This window comes from Cebus imitator, unplaced genomic scaffold (genome assembly GCF_001604975.1).
Source record: "Cebus imitator isolate Cc_AM_T3 unplaced genomic scaffold, Cebus_imitator-1.0 Scaffold281, whole genome shotgun sequence".
NCBI lineage: Eukaryota > Metazoa > Chordata > Mammalia > Primates > Cebidae > Cebus > Cebus imitator.
In genome coordinates this window covers 2,826,298-2,846,777 of record NW_016107596.1, presented here as the reverse complement: position 1 = coordinate 2,846,777, position 20,480 = coordinate 2,826,298, and the positions used below count along the sequence as shown (strand labels likewise).

Here is a 20,480-nt window from a genome sequence, read left to right as displayed (position 1 = left end):
AGGTCAAGGTTTCTTAACATGGGTCCGCAGGTCATTATGAATAAGCTTTACAGGGAAATGTCTGTGCCTGTGCCCGTGTATGTTACTCTAGAGGGCAGGGTCAGAAATTCCAGATTCTCAGATTCTGTGACCTCAAAAAAAGGTCTTTTGGCCAGGCACAGTGGCTCATGCCTGTAATCCCAGCACTTTGGGGGCTGAGGCAGGAGGATGGCTTGAGCTCACAAGTTCAAGACCAGTCTGGGCAATATAGCTAGGTACTGTCTCGAAAAAAATAATAAAAAATTTTAAAAACCTCTCTCCTATGTGTGTCTCTCTCTTGTGAGTTGAGGGCAAGGTTCACATCTCTGTCATCTTACACTCTCCGGCACTGGTCCAAGATAGTCAAAACTGTTGGCAGAAGGCTGTTAGTGACTTACAGAGGCAACACTTTCACAGGCAAACAGAAAACAGGATGGTTTAATTTGTGGAGTCAAGAGTTGTTTGTTCTTAGTTACCGCACTCAACATGCAAATTATATTCACCTCGGTACAGAAATGGCACCCTGTCACTTCCCTGGGATCTTTAATCCAGACAGAATTATTCTTGGGCACCCTTATCTATGTTTCTACCAACAACTGCTGTCTCTCCCTTCTTACAGCAATATGTAAATTCTATTTTGTTCCAAGTAACTGGGAAATGAGGTCTTTCATCTAAAGGAGTAGCCATTTCCAGTATAGCACCACTGATCTGTCAATGGATTTGATAGATTTGATATACTGACATCCAGATCAAGATTTTCCATTATTTATAACCTGTCTCTGATGATCCCAAAGGCACTTTAGAATCTGGCAGTGCCTCAGGGTCACTGATTTTCACTGGACAGAATTAAGGGATATAGAAGGTCTGCTGAATCTGTCCCGGCTGTGGGTATTCACTCTTGAGTTTATTTGAATACGGTTTTGACATATTTGCTCTCTATGTCTATGTAGGCTCAAAATGAACAATATAAGGAGATTCATTTTGTTCATCCATAGTTTCTAAACCTTTGGTAGTGGAAATGGTTGACTTGTGTAAAGAAAGTTAACAATACTAACAAAACTAATGGTAAAACAGAGGGTGTTTGGATCCCAAGAAAACAGGAGTTTCCTGTGGCTAGATGTCCAGCTGACTGCACATAATAATTAGTTATAATTAACAATGTTTCCTCCAAAGATTGGATTTCTGCTAAGATTTTATATATTATCAGTAGCTTGAGGTTTCCCCCTTTCTCTGCGTTTCATTACTAGAGTTACCAGAAGGAACATTTAAAACATTTTTAAAATAACAAGTTGCCCACCATACTACTCCTATTTCCTCTAGTTTCAAACATAAAGGGGGAACACAGCCCAGACAAGAACAAGCCTTGCTGCACGCCCGCCAGCTCCTGCATCCTCCTTTTTATTCTGAGAGGCTCCAGCTCCAAACAAAGTTACAAGGTTAAGTGCAACTCCAAGTTCCTGACACAGCTAATCCCTGCTCGGTCTTCAAAAAATAGAGGTCTGTAATTCCTTTTTGAACATGCCTTCAAAGTGGAGGTCTTTGGCCATAAGCTCTTCTTCGACATCATCGAGTGCCCACTGGTGATCTGTCAGCTCCAAAGCTTCCCACTCTGTCTGTAATGGAAGAGAACACCCAGGCAGGCAAACAGGGAATTGTTACTGAAAGCCGTAGCTAACCTTTAGTGACCACTTACTCTGGGCCAGAAGCTGGAGTGAGCTATCTTCATGTATAAGCTCATTCAATCTTGCAAGGGAAATGCTGCTATCCTCATCCTCTCCTCCCCCCTCAATTTACAGATCAGGAGACCAAGGCTAAGAGGTCAAATAATTTGTTCAAGATCACTGGCACTAGGAACTAATGGAGCTGAGATTTAAATTTTGGTCTGACTGCAAAGTCCCTCCATCAGCTCACACTAAGCACCTTTGTGCCCCACAGTACTCTTGAGGCATGTACAATAGACAAATTAATGCTTTCTGAGTCTCAGCTCTTTCATCAAGGGACTTGTCATCTGATTTAAATTGTGCATGCTTTGCTTTGACATATGACCTGGGAGATCTTCAGTAGGCCTAAGAATGCTTCCTCTAACCTTATGTCCAGATACACAATGGCACTTCATTACAGTTTGTGGGAGTCCAGTCATTTCTAATCATGTAAATAAATACTTTGATGGTGTGAACTAAAAAACTATTTTGGCATATAATAATTTGCATGTAAACTAGTAAAATGTTGAACAGAAATAAATTTGCAGAATTTTCCAAGAAATTACATTTCACAAATATTCTATTAATCTGACTACTTTGCCTTAAATGAGTGAGTGTCTAAAAAATGCTTTATGAGTCGGGTGCAGTGGCATGTATTTACAGTCGCAGCTACTCTGGAGGCTGAGGCTAAGGATAGCTTGAGCCCAGGAGTTTCAGACTGGCCTGGACAACCTATCATTTGACCAGCCTAGAGATGATAAGACTTCATTTTTAGAAAAAAAAATTGTTTTAAAAAGCTTGTGAGGTGTGGTACCTCACGCCTGTAATCCTAGCACTTTGGGAGGCTGAGGCAGGAAGATCACCTGAGGATGGGAGTTCAAGACCAGCCTGGGCAACATAGCAAGATCCCATCTCTACACAATTAAAAAAAAAAATTAGTTGGGTGTGGTGGTGCACGCCTGTAGTACTGGCTCCTCGTGCACCAGTACTGAGGCTGAGGTGGGAGGAATGCTTAAGTCCAGGAGTTCAAGGCTGCAGTGAACTAGGATTGTACCACTGCACTCCAGCCTGGGGGACATAGTGAGACCCTCTCTAAATAAATAAATAAAGCTTATTTAACGTGAAATACAAATGTTAGCTCATGAGTGGGTTTTTGAGATATAATTTCCATGTCATAAAATTTACCCCTTCAATGTGTACAATTTAGTGATTTTTAGTATATTCATATGTGCAACCACCACCACTATCTAATTCCAGAACACTTTATCATAACAAAAAGAAACCACATACCAAATAGTAGACGGTTCCCATTATTCACCTTCCACAACCTCTAGCAACTACAACTTTATCTTTCGTGTCTTTTTCTCACTTATTCTGGGTGTATCTGGCCTTTTGTTACGTTCTTTCACTTAGCACATTTTCAAGGTTCTTCCCTGTTTAACATGATCCAGCACTCTACTCTTACTTATAGCTGAATAACACTCCATTGTATATATTCCACTGTACATACAACATACATTATATTCCAAAATATTCCATTGTTTATCCATTCATCAGATGATGGACATTTGGGTTATATCTACTTTTTGATTATTATGAATCATGCTCTGAGCATTCTCACATAAGTTTCTGTGTGGACATATGTTTTCAGTTTTCTTGAGTATTTACCTAAGAGTGAAATTGCTGGGTCATATAGTAATTATGTTTTAACTGTTTGAGGAATGGGGGAAAAAACAGTTTTCCAAAGTGGCTGCACCATCATCAACAATAGGGTTCCAATTTCTCCACATTCTTACCAACACTGATTATTGTCCATCTTTTTTTATTATAACCACCTGAGTGAGCATGAAGTGGCATCTCACTGTTTTTTAATTGTTTATTTTTTTCAGACAGGGTCTCATTGTTGTCCAGGGTAAAGTGCAATGGCGCCATCTCTGCTCACTGCAACCTCTGCCTCCCGGGTTCAAGTGATTCTCATGCCTCAGCCTCCCAAGTAGCTGGGATTACAGGCGTGCACAACCACGCCTAGCTAATTTTTGTATTTTTAGTAGAGATGGCATTTCACCATCTTGGCCAGGCTGGTCTCAAACTTCTGACCTCAAATGACCTGCCTGTCTTGGCCTCCCAAAGTGCTGAGATTACAGCTGTAAGCCACTGCATTCAGTCAAATTTTAATTTTTTCATCGAAGTAAAATATATGTAACATAACATATGCTACTTTTAACCATTTTAGATATATAATTCAGTGGAATTAATGACATTTACAATGTATACCCATGTCTACTATCATTTCCAAAGTTTTATATCCCCTTAAACAGAAAATGCACATAGTAAGAAATAACTCCCCACTGCCCCCCAACCTTTCCTCAGTAAGCTCTAAGTTACTTGTCTCTGTGAATTTTTCTATTCCAAATATTTTATATAAGTAATATCATGCAATATTCGGGATTTGGGTCTTTGACCCATTTAATTTTTTTTTCTTTTTAAGACAGGGTCTCACTCTGTTACCCAAGCTGGAATGCAGTAGCACAATCATACCTCACTGAAGCCTCGAACTCCTCAGCTCAAGGGGTCCTCCCATCTATAGGCATGCACCATCACATTTGGCTAATTTGAACCGAATTTTTTTTGTTTTCTTCAGCACTACGCATGCCTGTTGAACCATTTGGACTTAATTTTTATACGTGGTGTAAAATAGATGCCCAGATTCATTCTTTTGCACGTAGATATCCTTTTCCCAGCACTATATGCTGAATAGAGACTACTCTTTCCCCACTGAATAATGTTGGTACCCTCTTTGAAAATCAATTGTTCATAAATGGATGGGTTTATTTCTGAACTCTCCACTTTATTCCATTGATCTATATCTCTCCTTATGCCAGTTTTTATTACTGTGCAGTTTTGATTACTATTACAAAGCTATAGGTTTTAAAACCAGGACATGTAAGTTCTCCAATTTTTCCAACATTTTTGCCTATTCTGATTCCCTTGAATTTCCATATGAACTTCAGGAGCAGATTGTCAATTTCTGCAAGAAAGGGCATGTAAGACTTTGATAGGGATTGTGTTCAATCTGTGGATAAAATTTGGAGAGTATTGCCATCTTAACAATATTAAGTCTTTCAATCTATGAACATGGATGTCTTTCCATTTATTTAAGTCTTTAATTTCTTTCAGCAATCTTTCAGTTAAAATCTAACAAAAGGCATTTCTTTTGTTAAATTTGTTTCTAAGTATTTTATTTCTTTTGATACTATTATAAATAAAATTGTTTTACTTTCATTTCCAAGTCTTCATAACCAGTGTATAGAAACACAATTGATTTTTGTATGTTAAACTTATTTATTAGCTCTGTTAGTTTTCTTGTGGATTATTTAGGATGATCTATATACAAGGCCATGTCATTTGTAAACAAAGATAGGTTTACTTCCTTTCTAATCTGAATGACTCTCTTTTTCTTGCTTAACTGCCCTGGCTAGTACATCCTGGACAATGTTGAATAGAAGTGGCAAGAAGAGACATCCTTATCTTGTTCTTGATCTTAGAGAAGGAGCTTTCAGTCTTTCACCATTGATTGGGTCTGTCATAGATGCCCTTTATCGGGCTCAGGAACTTCTCTTCTTTCTTTCTTTATTTTTTTTGAGATGGAGTCCAGGCTGGAGTGCAGTGGCACAATCTTAGCTCACTGCAGCCTCCACCTCCCAGGTTCCAGTGATTGTCCTGCCTCAGCCTCCTGGGTAGCTGGGATTATAGGCACGTGCCACCCTGCCTGGCTCATTTTTGTAGTTTTCTTTTTTTTGAAACGGAGTTCACTCTTGTTGCCCAGGGTGGAATGCAATGTTGCAATCTCGGCTCACTGCAACCTCCACCTCCTGGGTTCAAGTAATTCTCCTGCCTCAGCCTCCCGAGTAACTGGGATTACAGGGCCCACCACCATGCCCGGCTAATTTTTTTGTATTTTTAGTAGAGACAGGGTTTCACCATGTTGGCCAGGCTGGTCTCGAACTCCTGACCTCAGTTGATCCACCCACCCACCTCAGTCTCTCAAAGTGCTGTGATTACAAGCACGAGCCACCATGCCTGACCTACTTTTGTATTAATTGAGACAGGGTTTCACCATGTTGGCCAGGCTGGTCTCAAACTCCTGACCTCAGGTGATCCACCCACCTCGGCCTCCCAAAATGCGGGGATTACAGGCATGAGTCACTGAGCCTGGCCGGAACTTCCCTTCTATTTCTAGTTTTTATCATGAAACAAAGTGATTTTGTTCTACAAAAATCATACTGGAAATTTTGCAAATTCTAGAACCTTTTTGTGAAAAGGCTCTTAGTATTTATTTTTTTTAATGCAATTTACATCTGATGTCTGTGGGGTTCAAAAAAGGTTCAAAATATTCTAAATGTTTACCTGGCACCTCCGACCGGATTATTTTACAGCATCATTGATAGTGTGGATTAAATTTCGGTGAGCATTTACAAACCAGTAAAAGTACTAAGAATCTCCAGTTTACTTAACAGATGATTCTGTCTCAGGAAAAAGGGATGTGTAAAGTATGTTTTTGCTAAGTTTAGATTAAAACGCTGGAACCACATGACACTCCCTGCAAGGAACCTGTTTTTAAAATAACTCTTGGTAACACCTTTCTGAGCATCACTGTGGCTTTGGAAGGTGAATGGAGTATATATATACCTTGAAAGCTTTGTTTGTGTCTGCGGGCATGGCCATGGCTGCTCCCGTCATCTGCTCCTGCATCATTCGTGATTGGTCAGCGGCTGCAGCATAAGACACACCTACATGAGTGCCAGGACTCAGCAAGCACCCCAGCACCCAAGGGGAAAAATGGGTTTCACAGAGGTTACAGAACTGGATGACAGCCTCACTGACTGGCTCTGTCACCCATTGGCTATGACTCTGGGAAAGTCACTTTGTGTCTCCTGAAAAATGGGGACGGTAACAGAAGAGAGATCACTAAAGGAAGCTCTAAACTTTATTTCAAATTTCAACAGTAACAGCCACCTGTTATTGAGCAACTACTGTATGCCAAGTACTTCACTAAGTGCTTTGCATGTTCTACCTCATCCACTAACAACCCTGAAGGTTAACTAATAAAGTCCTTATTTACAGACAAGCAAATACAGAATTCAAAGTTAAGTAACTTGTTAGGCCACTTGTCTGAGGTCCCAGCCAGTAAATAAGAGAGCTGGGATTAGTACTGGCAAGGGCTCTAGTCAATGAACTGACTGATCAAACCATGTCTTCTTTAAGGTTTAGGTTCATAGGCTTACACTGCTGGTGCTGGATCCCTCATATGATGGCATCATACTCTGGGAAATCAAATACTGTCCCAGTCATTGCCAGAGAAAATTGAGATCTTCGGTTTGACCCCTGGAATTTTTTAGACTCTTTCAGAATACCTCAGAAACTAAAGAAAGGAGGCATTTTATTTGACTATGCTAACAAACAGCATAACCTACAAGATTTTTCTGCCTCTAACATGAATGCTTCATCTATGGAAGTATTTGCTTAGTAAACCTGACATGCTTCTTACCATTATCTTGGCCCAGAATCAGAGAGTAAATGCTCCGAAGCCCAAATACATTGAGGAAGTACCAGGATGCAGAACTCACCCTTGCAAAGCAAAAGCAAAATGGTGTGGTTAGTTTTATCAGAAAGTAATTCAGTTCCCTCTTCCCTATCACCCAAAGTTGTTCAGTGTTTGTAAAGAAGCCACCTTGAATGGGCTATATTCACACAAAGCACAACCACAGAAGAAATACAAGTTGTTAAAGCAGTCTCACCAATACAGAACTATACTTTTAAAAATCCAGAGAGGATTCCCATTCTGAATGCGATTCCCTAGGGGAAATCACAAGTGTTGGTGTGTTCAATACTCTTTTTTTTTTTAAGACAGAGTCTCGCTCTGTCACCCAGGCTGGAGTGCAGCGGTACAATCTTGGCTTACTGCAACCTCTGCCATCGGGTTCAAGAGATTCTCCTGTCTCAGCCTCCCGAGTAGCTGGGATGACAGGCACATACTACCATGCGTGGCTAATTTTTGTATTTTTAGTAGAGATGGGGTCTCACCATGTTGGCCAGGCTGGTCTCGAACTCCTTACCTCAAGTTATCCGCCCACCTCAGCCTCCTAAAGTGTTGGGATTACAGGCGTGACCCACCAGGTGTGTTCCATACTTATAAGAAAGGATAAGAGGATTTTCAGAAAATATAGTACTGAGGACTATAGCTACTGGGAGAGCCATTCCAAGTTTTGAACTATATCACCGAGGCTTTCTTTAGCTTAGGTTTCCTACTCTACCTCCATAAAATAAATATGCTTGCATATATTAAAAACAAAAATGAGTATGGAAAATGATAGATAAATGTCAATTCCTACATAGGCTTCATAGGTTGCTATGAGGTTAAAATATGGAAAGCACCAAGCACAATGACTAGAACTAATGAAGACTATTAACATTATTATGAGTAGTAATGTACTTTGAAAAAAATAATAATAAAAACTTCCACTCCCATGAGCTCCAGGGTATTACTAAAAATGATTGTCTGGCCAGAATTCCTGGCTTAAACTTTTAACTTTCTGGGGGTTGATACACTGACCCCGGCATTCTTAAACCCCCAGCTGTGACAGAAAAGAGGTGACACATTCTTTCCTTTTGCTACATTCATGTAAAAGTTGCCATAAACCACCCATGGCATTTTGAGTGGAGTTTCAATGAAAAGAAGAAACTTTGGTCGGGTACGGTGGCTCATGCCTGTAATCCCAGCACTTTGGGAGGCCGAGACAGGTGGATCACTTGAGGTCAGTAGTTTGAGACCTGCCTGGCCAACATGGTGAAATCCTGTCTCCATGAAAAATACAAAAATTAGCTGGGGATGGTGGTCCACGCCTGTAATCCCAGGTACTCGGGAGGCTGAGACAGGAGAATTGCTTGAACCCAGGAGGCGGAGGTTGCAGTGATATCGTGCCACTGCACTCCGGACTGGGCGACAGAGTAAGACTCTTGTCTCAAAAAAAAAAAAAAAAAAAAAAAAAAAAAAAAAAAAAAAAAAAAAAAAAAAAAAAAAAAAAAAAAAAAAAAAAAAAAAAAAACCTTTAAAAACCAATTCCAATGAAGTATGCAGATTAGAAATCCTCATCTTTAAGGGACACTGGCTTTAGATTTTGGTTTGTGTGGTTTTTGTTTTTGTTTTTTTGAGACACGGTCTTGCTCTGTTGCCCAGGCTGGCCTCAAACTCCTGGGCTCAAGCGTTCCTCCCGCCTTGGCCTCCCAAAGTGTGGTTTGTGTTTTTATTAAACTAGAGAAAGTTCTTACCAGGATGCATCTAATGTGAGCAGTTCAATTCCTTGCTGTAACATAGGCTTAAAACGGAGGGTCAGTGGAAACGGGACCTTGGCTGCAGAGAAGAAAACGTTCACAACCACTCTAAGTTGTTTTATTTTAGAATAAGTGTGAATCTTTCCCTGAGGACGTGAGAATTCTGTGCCACATAGCTTTTGGAAAACAATTTCCACAAGGAAATCTGTGGCAATTTCTGAAGACAGTCAAAATGCCACTCTGCTCTAGTTTCCCTGAATAATACCTGCTTCTAGCTTACTGAGGAAGCAGGGACTCAAACTGAGCTGTGTCCTGAAATTTGGAAAAAAACCTGCACTGATCTATTAAGCCCTAAGTGGAATATATATACATAGAACTATGTTACTAAGAAACCAAAGTGATTAAAATCAAATCAACTTATAAACAAATAGAAAACTCACCCTAACACCTAGCAAATGAAGTCAAACAAAATAGAAATAGGCTTCCCTTTATCCTGTTCAACTAGAATACCATATTAGTTTTGGAAGTAAGCTAGAAAGTCACTTGCTTGAATCTAATCTAGCTAAAAAGCATCCAAATCATGAACTTAGGATCATTTTGGGGCAAAAGCCATAAAAATAATCACATATTAAATTTTTTGTTCAAAGAGTGTTATCAGTTTCCACAAGAAAACATAGGACCCGTGATATTAGCGTCTCAGTAGCACTTGAATTTCTCTGAGTAACATGAAGTCTGCTGGGTCTGTAACTTACTTGTGACAAAGCCTGAGAATGTCATGTTGATCCATCCACCAATAAGAATCATAGGAAGGACATTTGTTACATTCCCTTTCATCATGTCTGTCAGCATAGTAGGATCTAAGACAAAAGCACAAACAAGAAACCACTGAGTTACCTCTGTTTCAGGGACTTTCTCCTGATTATCTATAAATTTTTAATGTACTTGATAATTAAGTTTATTGTTTAAAAAAAATTCAAATGACATAAAAACATATGATGTACAGTTCTTCTAAGCCCACTCCCTAAACACTTAAGTGTCTGTTATATGTCCTTCCACCTCTCTATACATACACACTATAAATTTTATGTATATATACATACATACAAAAAAGAGATACTATGTTTATTATTATTAATGTATTTGTGGATGATATTTCCACAGTGGTATAACAGCTCCCTCTCAATATTTTCTGGTATAATAGCTCCCTCTCAATATTTTCTTTCTTTTTTGAGACAGCCTCACTCTATCGCCCAGGCTGGAGTGCAGTGGCACGATCTCAGCTCACTGCAACCTCTGCCTCCCAGGTTCAAGTGATTCTCATGCCTCAGCCTCCTAAGTAGCTAGACTTATGGGCAAATGCCACCACGCCCAGCTAATTTTTGTATTTTTAGCAGAGATGGCATTTCACCATGTTGGCCAGGCTGGTCTCAAACTCCTGACTGACCTCACGTGAGCTGCCCGCCTCGGCCTCCCAAAGTGCTAGGATTACAGGCATGAGCCACTGCACCCAGCCTCAATATTTTCAATGTCTGCATAGTATTCCACTGTGTGGTCACACCAATCACTTTTGAGTAGACCTATAGATTGTTTCCATTGCTTTTTTTTTTTTTGAGACGAAGTCTTGCTCTGCCCCCCAGGCTAGAGTGCAGTGGCACAGTCTCAGCTCACTGCAACCTTTGCCTCCTGGGTTCAAGCAATTCTCCTGCCTCAGCCTCCCAAGTAGCTATGATTACAGGAACCCACTACCATGCCCAGCTAATTTTTGTATTTTTAGTAGAGACAGGGTTTCACCATCTTGGCCAGGCTGGTCTCGAACTCCTGACCTCATGATCCACCTGCCTCGGCCTCCCAAAGTGCTGGGATTACAGGCGTGAGCCACCACACCTAGCCGTTTCCATTGTTTTTGCCAATAAATGATAAATGATGCTGCCGACAACCATCTTGCACATACATCTGCATGTTTATGTGTTTCTGTAAGAGAACTTCTTAGAATTTCTAGGTCTAAGGATTTGTACATTTAAAATTGATAGATATTGTCAGACTGTCAGCAAGGCTCCACCTCTTGCCACTCCCGCCAATGGTGAGGGGGCCTAACTTCCGTGACCTTGACAATAGTGGATCCTGTCCATCTTTTCAATCTTTGACAGCTTAATGGTCTAAAAAAAAAAAGAGTATCTTGTTTTAATTGATATTCCATGGATTATTAGTGACATCAAGTAACTTTTCATATATTTAATGGTCTTTTGTTTCTTGTAAATTTTCTTAAAAATTTGTTTAAAAAATTAACTCCATAAAACCTAGTCACTCTTTAAAAAAAATTAGTTACAGTATCTTCTGTATGGGTTTAAAATAGCTGGCCATCTCACCTAAAGAAATGAGTAGTACTAAAATGAGAGGAGAGTCAACAAAGAACAACAAATTACTTTGTTTTACTTTTAACATGCTGTATTTTTCACATGACTGGGATCAGTGAAGCAGAAAATGTTAGAGCCAACACTGTAGGGTAGACCAAACAATCACATCTAACAACAAAATGGCAGGTCTGGGAAGCAGCACACTCTTCCTCATTCAGGCAGAAGCTGGGCAGCCATCTGTAGGCAAAGGGATCCAGACACTGGGTGAGAGCCACGCTAGAATGCTTTTCCAACTGTACTGCCCAGAACCCTGGGTCCTGAGAACAGAATGAGGAGAGACCCAGGGACAATGGCTCTGGACCCCCCGACTCCATCAGCTGAGAATTATCTTTTTTTTTTTTTTTTTTTGAGTCGGAGTTTTGCTCTTGTTGCCCAGGCTGGAGTGCAATGGCGCGATCTCGGCTCACCGCAACCTCCGCCTCCTGGGTTCAGGCAATTCTCCTGCCTCAGCCTCCTGAGTAGCTGGGATTACAGGCACGCGCCACCATGCCCAGTTAATTTTTTGTAGTTTTAGTAGAGACGGGGTTTCACCATTTTGACCAGGATGGTCTCGACCTCGTGATCCACCCGCCTCGGCCTCCCAAAGTGCTGGGATTACAGGCGTGAGCCACCGCGCCCGGCGAATTATTTTTTTTTTAAATCCACTTTATACACCGGGGGTCTCAAAAAATCTAACTGAAAAAGAGAATTCCATTTCTATAGATCCCTATATTAGATGATTTCTAAGATCTAAGATTACTATCTTCTGCAATTTAACATTTAAATGACACCCTGCATGTCCTCTCCCTGTCACCCCACCCCACTCAATGACCCATGTTTAAAAATCTTCCTTAAAGATGAGTGAAGGCAAACATACCAGTCATAGGAGAAGGTGGCACTACCTTCCTTTTAGTTTTTTTGAAAAATCCATCCTCTGGGTTGTTGAAATAATATTTTCGTGTCAAGAAAGACTAGTAGGAAAAAAAAAAAGGCGTTTTAAGTCTAAGAACTATGACACAGCAAACTGTCAAATTATTCCCCAGGGGCTTAGTCAGAAGGCCTTTAGGATATGCTGTTCCGCTCAGAGCTGTCAGCCTACTTGGCAGGCGACCTGACACTTTAGCTGACTCACATTTAAAAACAATTTCCTAAGAAGGGTGAGGTCATCATGACAACAAACACTACCAGGTCACAACTTAATTACTAAGTTGCCAACCTTCAGCTTTCCCCAAAGAGCCCCTTATAAAACATTCAGATATCTACTGCCCAACAGTGAATCATGGAGCTTTTTAATAAAAGACAAATGAGTACCTGTTTGGGAATGTATTTTCCATTTTCCCTGAGGACTCTGCTTCGAATTAGGACTTGACTGAAAAATACAACCAACACAATGAGATTTTTAAAAGTGAAACACTAGAAGAAAACGGGAGAATAAAGTAGAAGACCTATTTAAACACAAGAGAGGGCCTATTTGGCAACAGCTCGGTGTGGAAACTTTCCAAAATACAAGTGTCTTTAAAGCCAATGTAAACATATTTAACCTAACAATCAGGCTTTCAGAAAAGTATTTTTCAGAAGTGACTATGTCTCTGAACAAATAAATATTTCAGAGGAAGGTATATTTGGAACATTATATTCAGCTTTTTCTTATTTCATAATAAGCTAGGAAGACACTTTCTCTGAGTGAAAAGAATAGCAGTTGGACACTGCTCACAAGATCTGGGGTCAGAAGAAATGAAGAAGAGCAAGGATAAAAGAAGGAATTTCTTACTACCTATGTAGAAATGAGAACAGGCCTTGAGAGGGTTGCTATCTGATGGACAAATAGAAATTCTACCCAGGATTCAGACTACTAGAAAGCTCTCAGTAAACATTAATTGAATAAATAAATGAAATTACTAGGTGATATTGAATCAACTATTAGAACCATAGTTCATCATTAAATATCGTGTTCATCATTAAATATCGTGTTAGGCTGGGTGCGGTGGCTCATGCCTGTAATCCCAGCACTTTGGAAAGTGAAGGCAGGTGGATCACTTAAGCCCAGGAGTCTGAGACCAGCCTGGGCAACACAGCAGGACCCTGTCTCTCCAAAAAAAAAAAAAATACAAATTTTAGTCGGGCTGATGGCACATGCCTGTAGTCACAGCTACTCAGGAGACTGAGGTAGAAGGATCACCTGAGCCTGGGAGGCAGAGGTTGCAATGAGCTGAGATTGTGCCACTGCATGCCAGCCTGGGCGACAGTTTAGACCCTGCCTCAGAAAAAAAAAAAAATTTAGTGTCATGCAACAAATGGGTGTTGCTAAGATACAAATGACAAAACAGAGATCAAAATATTAATTTTTCTAGGTACTCAGGTTCATTAGAGGAGGAAAGAAGGAAAAGGCCCTTAAATTAATGGAAATCCTTCTTGAAATGTGAAAAAAAATTATGGACAGAAATGAACATATAAAAACTGTGCTAGGCTTTCTCTTTCTACTCAATACAAATCACTTGTTCTAAGCAGTCAGTACCCCTGGGGTCTCCCTTGTCACACTATACATATTCTAGCTTCTCCACATGCTGGGAATGCTCCAGTGAGCTTTCTTTTACAAGTTCTACTCTATCATGCCTTACCACCTTCTTCAAGCCTCAGCATTTCCACAAAGCTTTCCCCAACGCCTGGAGCACTCATGGAATTCTCTCTGCTTCCTCCTCCTGAGCTCATTATGCTACCTGTATACAGTTCTCCACTTTATCTACAGGGCTACAGAGGTAACATGTAATACGTTCTCCTCCCTGGGTGCTAGTCTAAAGATATTCAAAGTGTGGTCAATGTACCAATGCTGGTCTGTGATAAGCACAGACATTGGGAGTAAGGATTTAGAGACTTTTGTAATAATTTGACGTTGTCACAACATCCAAATATATGATCAAAATATTTTACAAAAGTATTAGCCTACAAGAGAATAGAAATTTAAAAAACCAAAAAACCCAAAACTGGTCCTTCACCATTGACAGTTTTAAGAAGCACTGGGTCTACAGCAATGGGTAAAAACTTAAGCTCTGGAGTTGAACAGATGTGTTCAATCCATCTCTGCCACTTATCAGCCATGTGATCTTGGGCAAGTCACTTAAATTCCCTAAGCCTCTATTCATATTCTGCACAAGGATAAATTTATTCTTTCATTGAACAAATATTTCTTGAACTTCAAAGCACCAGGTGACATGAAGAACAGTGATCAAAATACAAATCTCTGACAGAGGTTAAAGTCTAGTGAGGGAGAAAGACATTAATGAAATAACCAGAGGAATAAATGTGAAATTCAATTATCATGTCATAGGAAGAGAGATGGATGGTATTGCAGGAGTGCATAATGGGGAGGTGATGGAGTCTGGGAAGTCAAGGTCTGAGAGACAGGTTTGCTGAGGAGGTAGGATTAAACTGGACTCTTCAGGATGAATGAGGATTACCTTGGCAAAGTGCTGGTGTAAACAAAATGGGCAAAAGCCTCATAGAAGTAAACACTCTGTCTCTGAGGACGTGAGGAAAGACCATATGACGGAGAGCTACAGAACATGTGGTGAAAACAAGACTTGAGAGGTGTGCAAGGCCAGACTATACAAAATCATGTGGTCCCACTGTATTTTTTTGAGATAAGAGTCTCACTCTGTTGCCCAGGCTGGAGTGCAGTGACACAAACCCAGCTCGCTGCAACCTCCGCCTCCTGAGTAGTTGGGACTACAGGCATGCACCATCATGCCTGGCTAATTTTTATATTTTTAGTAGAGATGGGGTTTCACCATGTTGGCCAGGCTGGTCTTGAACTCCTGACCTCAGATGATCTGTCTGCATTAGCCTCCCAAAAGTGCTGGGATTATAGGTGTGAGCAACCACGCCCAGCTGGGTCCCACTGTATTATTTTTTTTTTTTTGAGACAGTGTCTCGCTGTGTCACCTGGGTTGGAGTGCAATGGAGCAATCTCAGCTCACTGCAACCTCTGCCTCCCGGATTCAGGCAATTCTCCTGCCTCAGTCTCCCAAGTAGCTAGGACTACAGGTGCATGCCACCATGCCTGGCTAATTGCTTGTATTTTTAGTAGAGATGGGGTTTTACCATATTAGTCAGGATGGTCTCTATCTCCTGACCTTGTGATTTGCCTGCCTCGGCCTCCTGAAGTGCTGGAATTACAGGCATGAGCCACTGCACCCAGCCACGAATGGACATTTATATTCTATTTAGAAAAATATTTTACCCCGCTGGGAACAGTGGCTTATGCCTATAATCTCAGCATTTTGGAAGGCTGAGATGGAAGGATCACTTGAGCCCAGGAGTCTGAGACCAGCCTAGGCAACACAAGAGACCCTATGTTTGCAAAAAATTTAAACATTTGCTGGGCATGGTAGCATACGCTTATAGTCTCAGCTACTCGGGAGGCTGAGATGGGAGGATCACTTGAGCCTGACATGGTGAGGCTGCAGTAAGCCATGACTGTGCCACTGCACTCCAGCCTGGGTGACAGAGCAAGACTTGTCTCTTAAAAAAGAAAAAAAAAAAGTTTACAACTAAAAAACACCTTTTTCTTGGATTTAGGCTGTTTCAGTGTGTACAGCATTTTACCCAAGTCAAATGATGACTTGATGAGGCCCAGCCACCCCCATGTCAGAGCTGGCATGATCCAAATACCACACTTTAGGGATGCAGCAATTATAACCAGAGATAAACAGTGTTCTTCAGAGCAGTGGTTGGTTCTCCTTGGGGGTGGTACTTCCCTCTAGGGGGCCTGTGGAAATCTGTGGAAATTTTTGATTGTTAAAATGATGGAATTGAGGGGAAAAATCATGTAACTGTCAATTGTAAGACGTAAGAAATGATTATCTCTCAGTCCTGGGGACAGTCACATAATACAAAGAATTTTCCCATGTCCCACATGACTTTTGAGTATCTCACCAAATTGTTTTGTTTTGTTTTGTTTTGTTTTGAGGAGTGTTGCTCTGTCAACCTGGCTGGAGTGCAGTGACACAGTCTTGGCTCACTGTAACCTCCACTTCCTGGGTTCAAGTGATTCTCCTGCCTCAGCTGCCCGAATAGCTGGGACTACAGGTGCACGCCACCATGCCTGGCTAATTTTTGTATCTTTAGTAGAGACAGGCTTTTGCCATGTTGGCCAGGCTCGTCTCGAACTCCTGACCTTAAGTGATCCGCCTTGGCCTCCCAAAGTGCTGGGATTACAGGTGTGAGCAACCACCCCTAGACCAACAAATTGTTTTTAATTATCTGAGCCTCAAACCTAATAATTCCATTGTGGGAAGAGCACACGGTTCTTATATATATACTAAATTTGCAAGTATGCAAGTACTGAGTAAATAGAAGGAAAATTGCACTTCGTTTTGCTCAGAACTTTACCAAGAGTGGTACACCATCTAGGAAAATCACTTTGAGGCAGAACTGCCTTCTGTAATCTTTGAGTAGTTAACACATCTGCTATCAGTCTACAGTGAGGCCTGTCCCAATTATGGTGATTTTATAGCTAGGTGCAGACAACTGACTTCTGCATTACACCTTCTAGGACAGCTGTTCACAAGCATTTATAAAACATTAATATTTTATTACAAATTATTCTCCTTTTATTTCTTCTGATTGTTACAACTAGGGTGTTACATTCCTTTTTACTTATTTATTTACTTTTGAGACAGAGTCTCACTCTGTTGCCCAGGCTGGAGTGTAGAGGTGCAATCGTGGCTCACTGCAACCTCCACCTCCTGGCTTCAAGTGATTCTCCTGCCTCAGTCTTCCAAGTAGCTGGGAATGCAGATGCACACCACCACCCCAGGTAATTTTTGTATTTTTAGTAGAGATGGGGTTTCACCATGTTGGCCCGGCTAGTCTCAAACTCCTGACCTCAAGTGGTCTGCCCGCCTCAGCCTCCCAAAATGCTGGGATTACAGGCATGTGCCACTGGGCCTGGCCATTATATTCCTTCTTAAGAACACGTTTGTGGCCAGGCAAGATGGCTCACACCGCATCTCTACTAAAATACAAAAATTAGTTGAGCATGGTGGTATGCGCTTGTAATCCCAGCTACTCAAGAGGCTGAGGCAGGAGAATTGCTTGAGCCCAAGAAGTGGAGGTTGCAGTCAGCCGAGATTGTGCCACTGCACTCTAGCCTGGGCAACAGAGCGAGAATCTGGTCTCAAAAAAAAAAAGTTCTTGTATATAGACTACACTAATTGTGAATTTCATTTTGGGGTTACAAAAGAAAGCTTTATATATTATATGATTCAGAACCATTGCTCTAATAGTGAACAAGGGGCAGAAAATTTTGGCAGAAAATCAATGACAGCAGGAATCATGGTTGAAGGGGATTTAACTTGAGAGACTGACCTGAGTTCAGGTACAGGCATAATATTTCCCTACTTTGGTTACTTTGGGAAGGCTACTTAACTTTTCCAGGCTTCCTTTTCTTCAACTGTAAAAATGGGTTTAGGAGTATCTACCTCAGTGCTAATGTAAGAACAAAATAAGAAAAATTTATAGGTGCCAATAAATGCTAAGTGTCTGAGTTTCCCCCACTTTGCATTTTTCTACAGCCTTTCTTTCTGCGCTAAATTGACTTCTTAAGGTTTGCTCCAGGGTGGGGTGCTGGCTCTGGTCAGTTCTGAAACTAATGCCACAGAAAGATAATGTGATTGCTGTGGTATGGTGGAAAAAGCCCCAGACCAGAAGACTTGGTGTAAAGTTCTGAATGTCACCATGTGTGACCATGGAACTTGTTAAAGCCTCAGTTTCTATAAAATTAGACAACAATATGCATCTCGTAGAGTGGCTTTGAGTGTTAAATAAGTTAATGAATATAAGTGCTTAGCATAGTGCCTGATATAGAGTAAATGATTATCATTCTTCTTGGCATAATTGGGAAGAACTAACTGAAAATTTTACAGCAGTGCCTCCTAAACTTGAGTCATTTTCATGCCATGTTGGAATTTTTGTCTAGCGCCGTACCATTACATATTTAATACCTTTTATGTATCAACTTTTTTCCTACCTATGTGTTCTTTATGGTTTTTTTTGAGACAGAGTTTCGCTCTTGTTGCCCAGGCTGGAGTGCAATAGGGCAATCTCGGCTCACTGCAACCTCTGCCTCCTGGGTTCAAGTGATTCTCCTGCCTCAGCCTCCTAAGTAGCTGGGATTACAGGCATGTGCCACCACGCCCAGCTAATTTTGTATTTTTAGTAGAGATGGGGTTTCTCTATGTTGGTCAGATTGGTCTCAAACTCCCGACCTCAGGTGATCTGCTGGCCTTGGCCTCCCAAAGTGCTGGGATTACAGGTGTGAGCTGGCGGGTACCTACCTATATGTTTTCAATTTAAAGGAATCTTTAAATTACCAGCAAATGGAAACCCAATATTACTTGTCACAAAAAAGAAAGTAACTTAAAGTAAGTATAGTAGAAACAAAACAACATTATTACATTTTAACTACATACTGTTACCTGTGGAAAATTTTTAGCCTGAGGCTTACTCTCTTTATTAAAATGAGAAATTATTAAGTGAGAGGGAGGTGCTAAAGATATAGCAGCACTTACCTGAGATTGTTTCTGAAAGTAATGAGAACAACTGACTGAAAATTGTTTTCCTAAGAGACAAAGTCTCACTATGTTGCCCTGGCTGGTCTCCAACAATCCTCCTGCCTTGGCATCCCAAGTAGCTGGGAGAAACTATTATTTTAGTATGAAGGGGTACATGGCTAGATATCCACCTACAATCATCTCAGATTCCTGTCTCTGTATATAAATATTGCAATGAGAGGCTGGGCGTGGTGGCTCAGGCCTGTACTCCCAGCACTTTGGGAGGCCAAGACGGGTGGATCACCTGAGGTCAGGAGTTTGATATCAGCCTGGCCAACATGGTGAAACCCTGTCTCTACTAAAACTACAAAAATTAGCCAGGTGTAGTGGCTGGCGCCTGTAATCCCAGCTACTCGGGAGGCTGAGACAGAAGAATTGCTTGAACCTGGGAGGCGAGGCTGCAGTGAGCTCAGATCGCGCCACCGCACTCCAGCCTGGGCAACAAAAGCAAAACTCTGTCTCGAAAATAAATAAATAAAAATAAATACTGCAATGAATTATGTGAGGAAACTGCCTCCACTCTAGGAGGGAAAATGATAATTACAATTCCTTACATCTCTAACGGCAATTTTACAGTTTGCAAAGAGCTTAGGTACTTAGCATCTCGGCTGACCAACAGTAATTTGGTAGAACGCGGATTACCACACTGACCTGACCGGATGTTACAGAGACTAAAAGCAGTAACGCATCTGGCACTCTTCCCAACGAAAGGGTGGGATGAGATAGTTCATAGGTACACCTACCGAGGGTTGGCGACTAACTTAAAAGATTAACAGCACTTTTTTCCAACACTCCATACGTCCTAGATCCCGTGCTAAGAGTTTTACAAACATCATCAAATTTGATTCCCACCTGTCTACGAGGCAGGTACTGTTATCAGCCCCATCTCACAGAAGACAAAAGTGAAACACAGAGGTAACGGGTAAGGTCACCATGCCAGTGGGGGCGCGGCGTGAACCCAGGCAAATTGACACAAGTCCTGCACTTTCCTGCCCAAGGTCACGGCGGTGTGAGGTAGGCTGGAGAAGGGAGGGCGCTGACCTGTCAGATACTTGTTCCTGGGTGAGCTTCTTGTCGCTCTGCAGCAGGATGGACACGTAGTGGCGGATCATGCCTACGAAGAAAGTGATGATTACGATGGGTAGGACCACCCAGAGGCGGATGTTGGAGTCAAGCAATAGTTCTGGCCCTGCCATCTTCACTGAAAGCTGGCTCCCAGTAGGGGATGGGTGAGCTTCTCTTCTCTGGGGCGCAGTTACTTCTCTTCGACTTCGCCTCCCGGCCTTCTCACGCCCCTTTCGCCCTGCTAGCCCAGAACTCCGCTGCAGCTGTGAACCCAGCGTACTGACTTCAGCTGGGCTGCCCGGCTTCCACTTCCGGCGCGGAAGTTGACGTCACGTCGTGGCGCCCCTCGGTGGCGTCAGAGC

General features: G+C 41.5%; 1 protein-coding gene across 1 annotated transcript; it reads right to left on the bottom strand.

Annotated features, from left to right (window-relative positions):
* Positions 1 to 427: 427 nt before the first annotated feature.
* EMC3 (ER membrane protein complex subunit 3) lies at positions 428 to 20,450 on the bottom strand. Its single transcript, XM_017501503.2, has 8 exons — positions 20,095 to 20,450; positions 12,755 to 12,812; positions 12,321 to 12,414; positions 9,803 to 9,907; positions 9,048 to 9,129; positions 7,267 to 7,346; positions 6,408 to 6,490; positions 428 to 1,631 (listed from the first exon to the last, which is right to left on the bottom strand). The coding sequence occupies exons 1-8, from the start codon at positions 20,247 to 20,249 to the stop codon at positions 1,503 to 1,505; spliced, it is 786 nt and encodes a 261-aa protein (XP_017356992.1). The 5' UTR covers positions 20,250 to 20,450; the 3' UTR covers positions 428 to 1,502.
* Positions 20,451 to 20,480: the final 30 nt, after the last annotated feature.

Excerpts from the sequence above, each read along its gene's own strand:
- EMC3 (XM_017501503.2), bottom strand. The coding sequence starts at position 20,249 with ATGGCAGGGCCAGAACTATTGCTTGACTCCAACATCCGCCTCTGGGTG. Across the intron at positions 12,813-20,094 it reads CAGGAACAAGTATCTGACAG|TCAAGTCCTAATTCGAAGCA; the intron begins GTCAGCGCCCTC and ends TGTATTTTTCAG. Across the intron at positions 9,130-9,802 it reads ATTCTCAGGCTTTGTCACAA|CCAAGGTCCCGTTTCCACTG; the intron begins GTAAGTTACAGA and ends TCTTCTCTGCAG.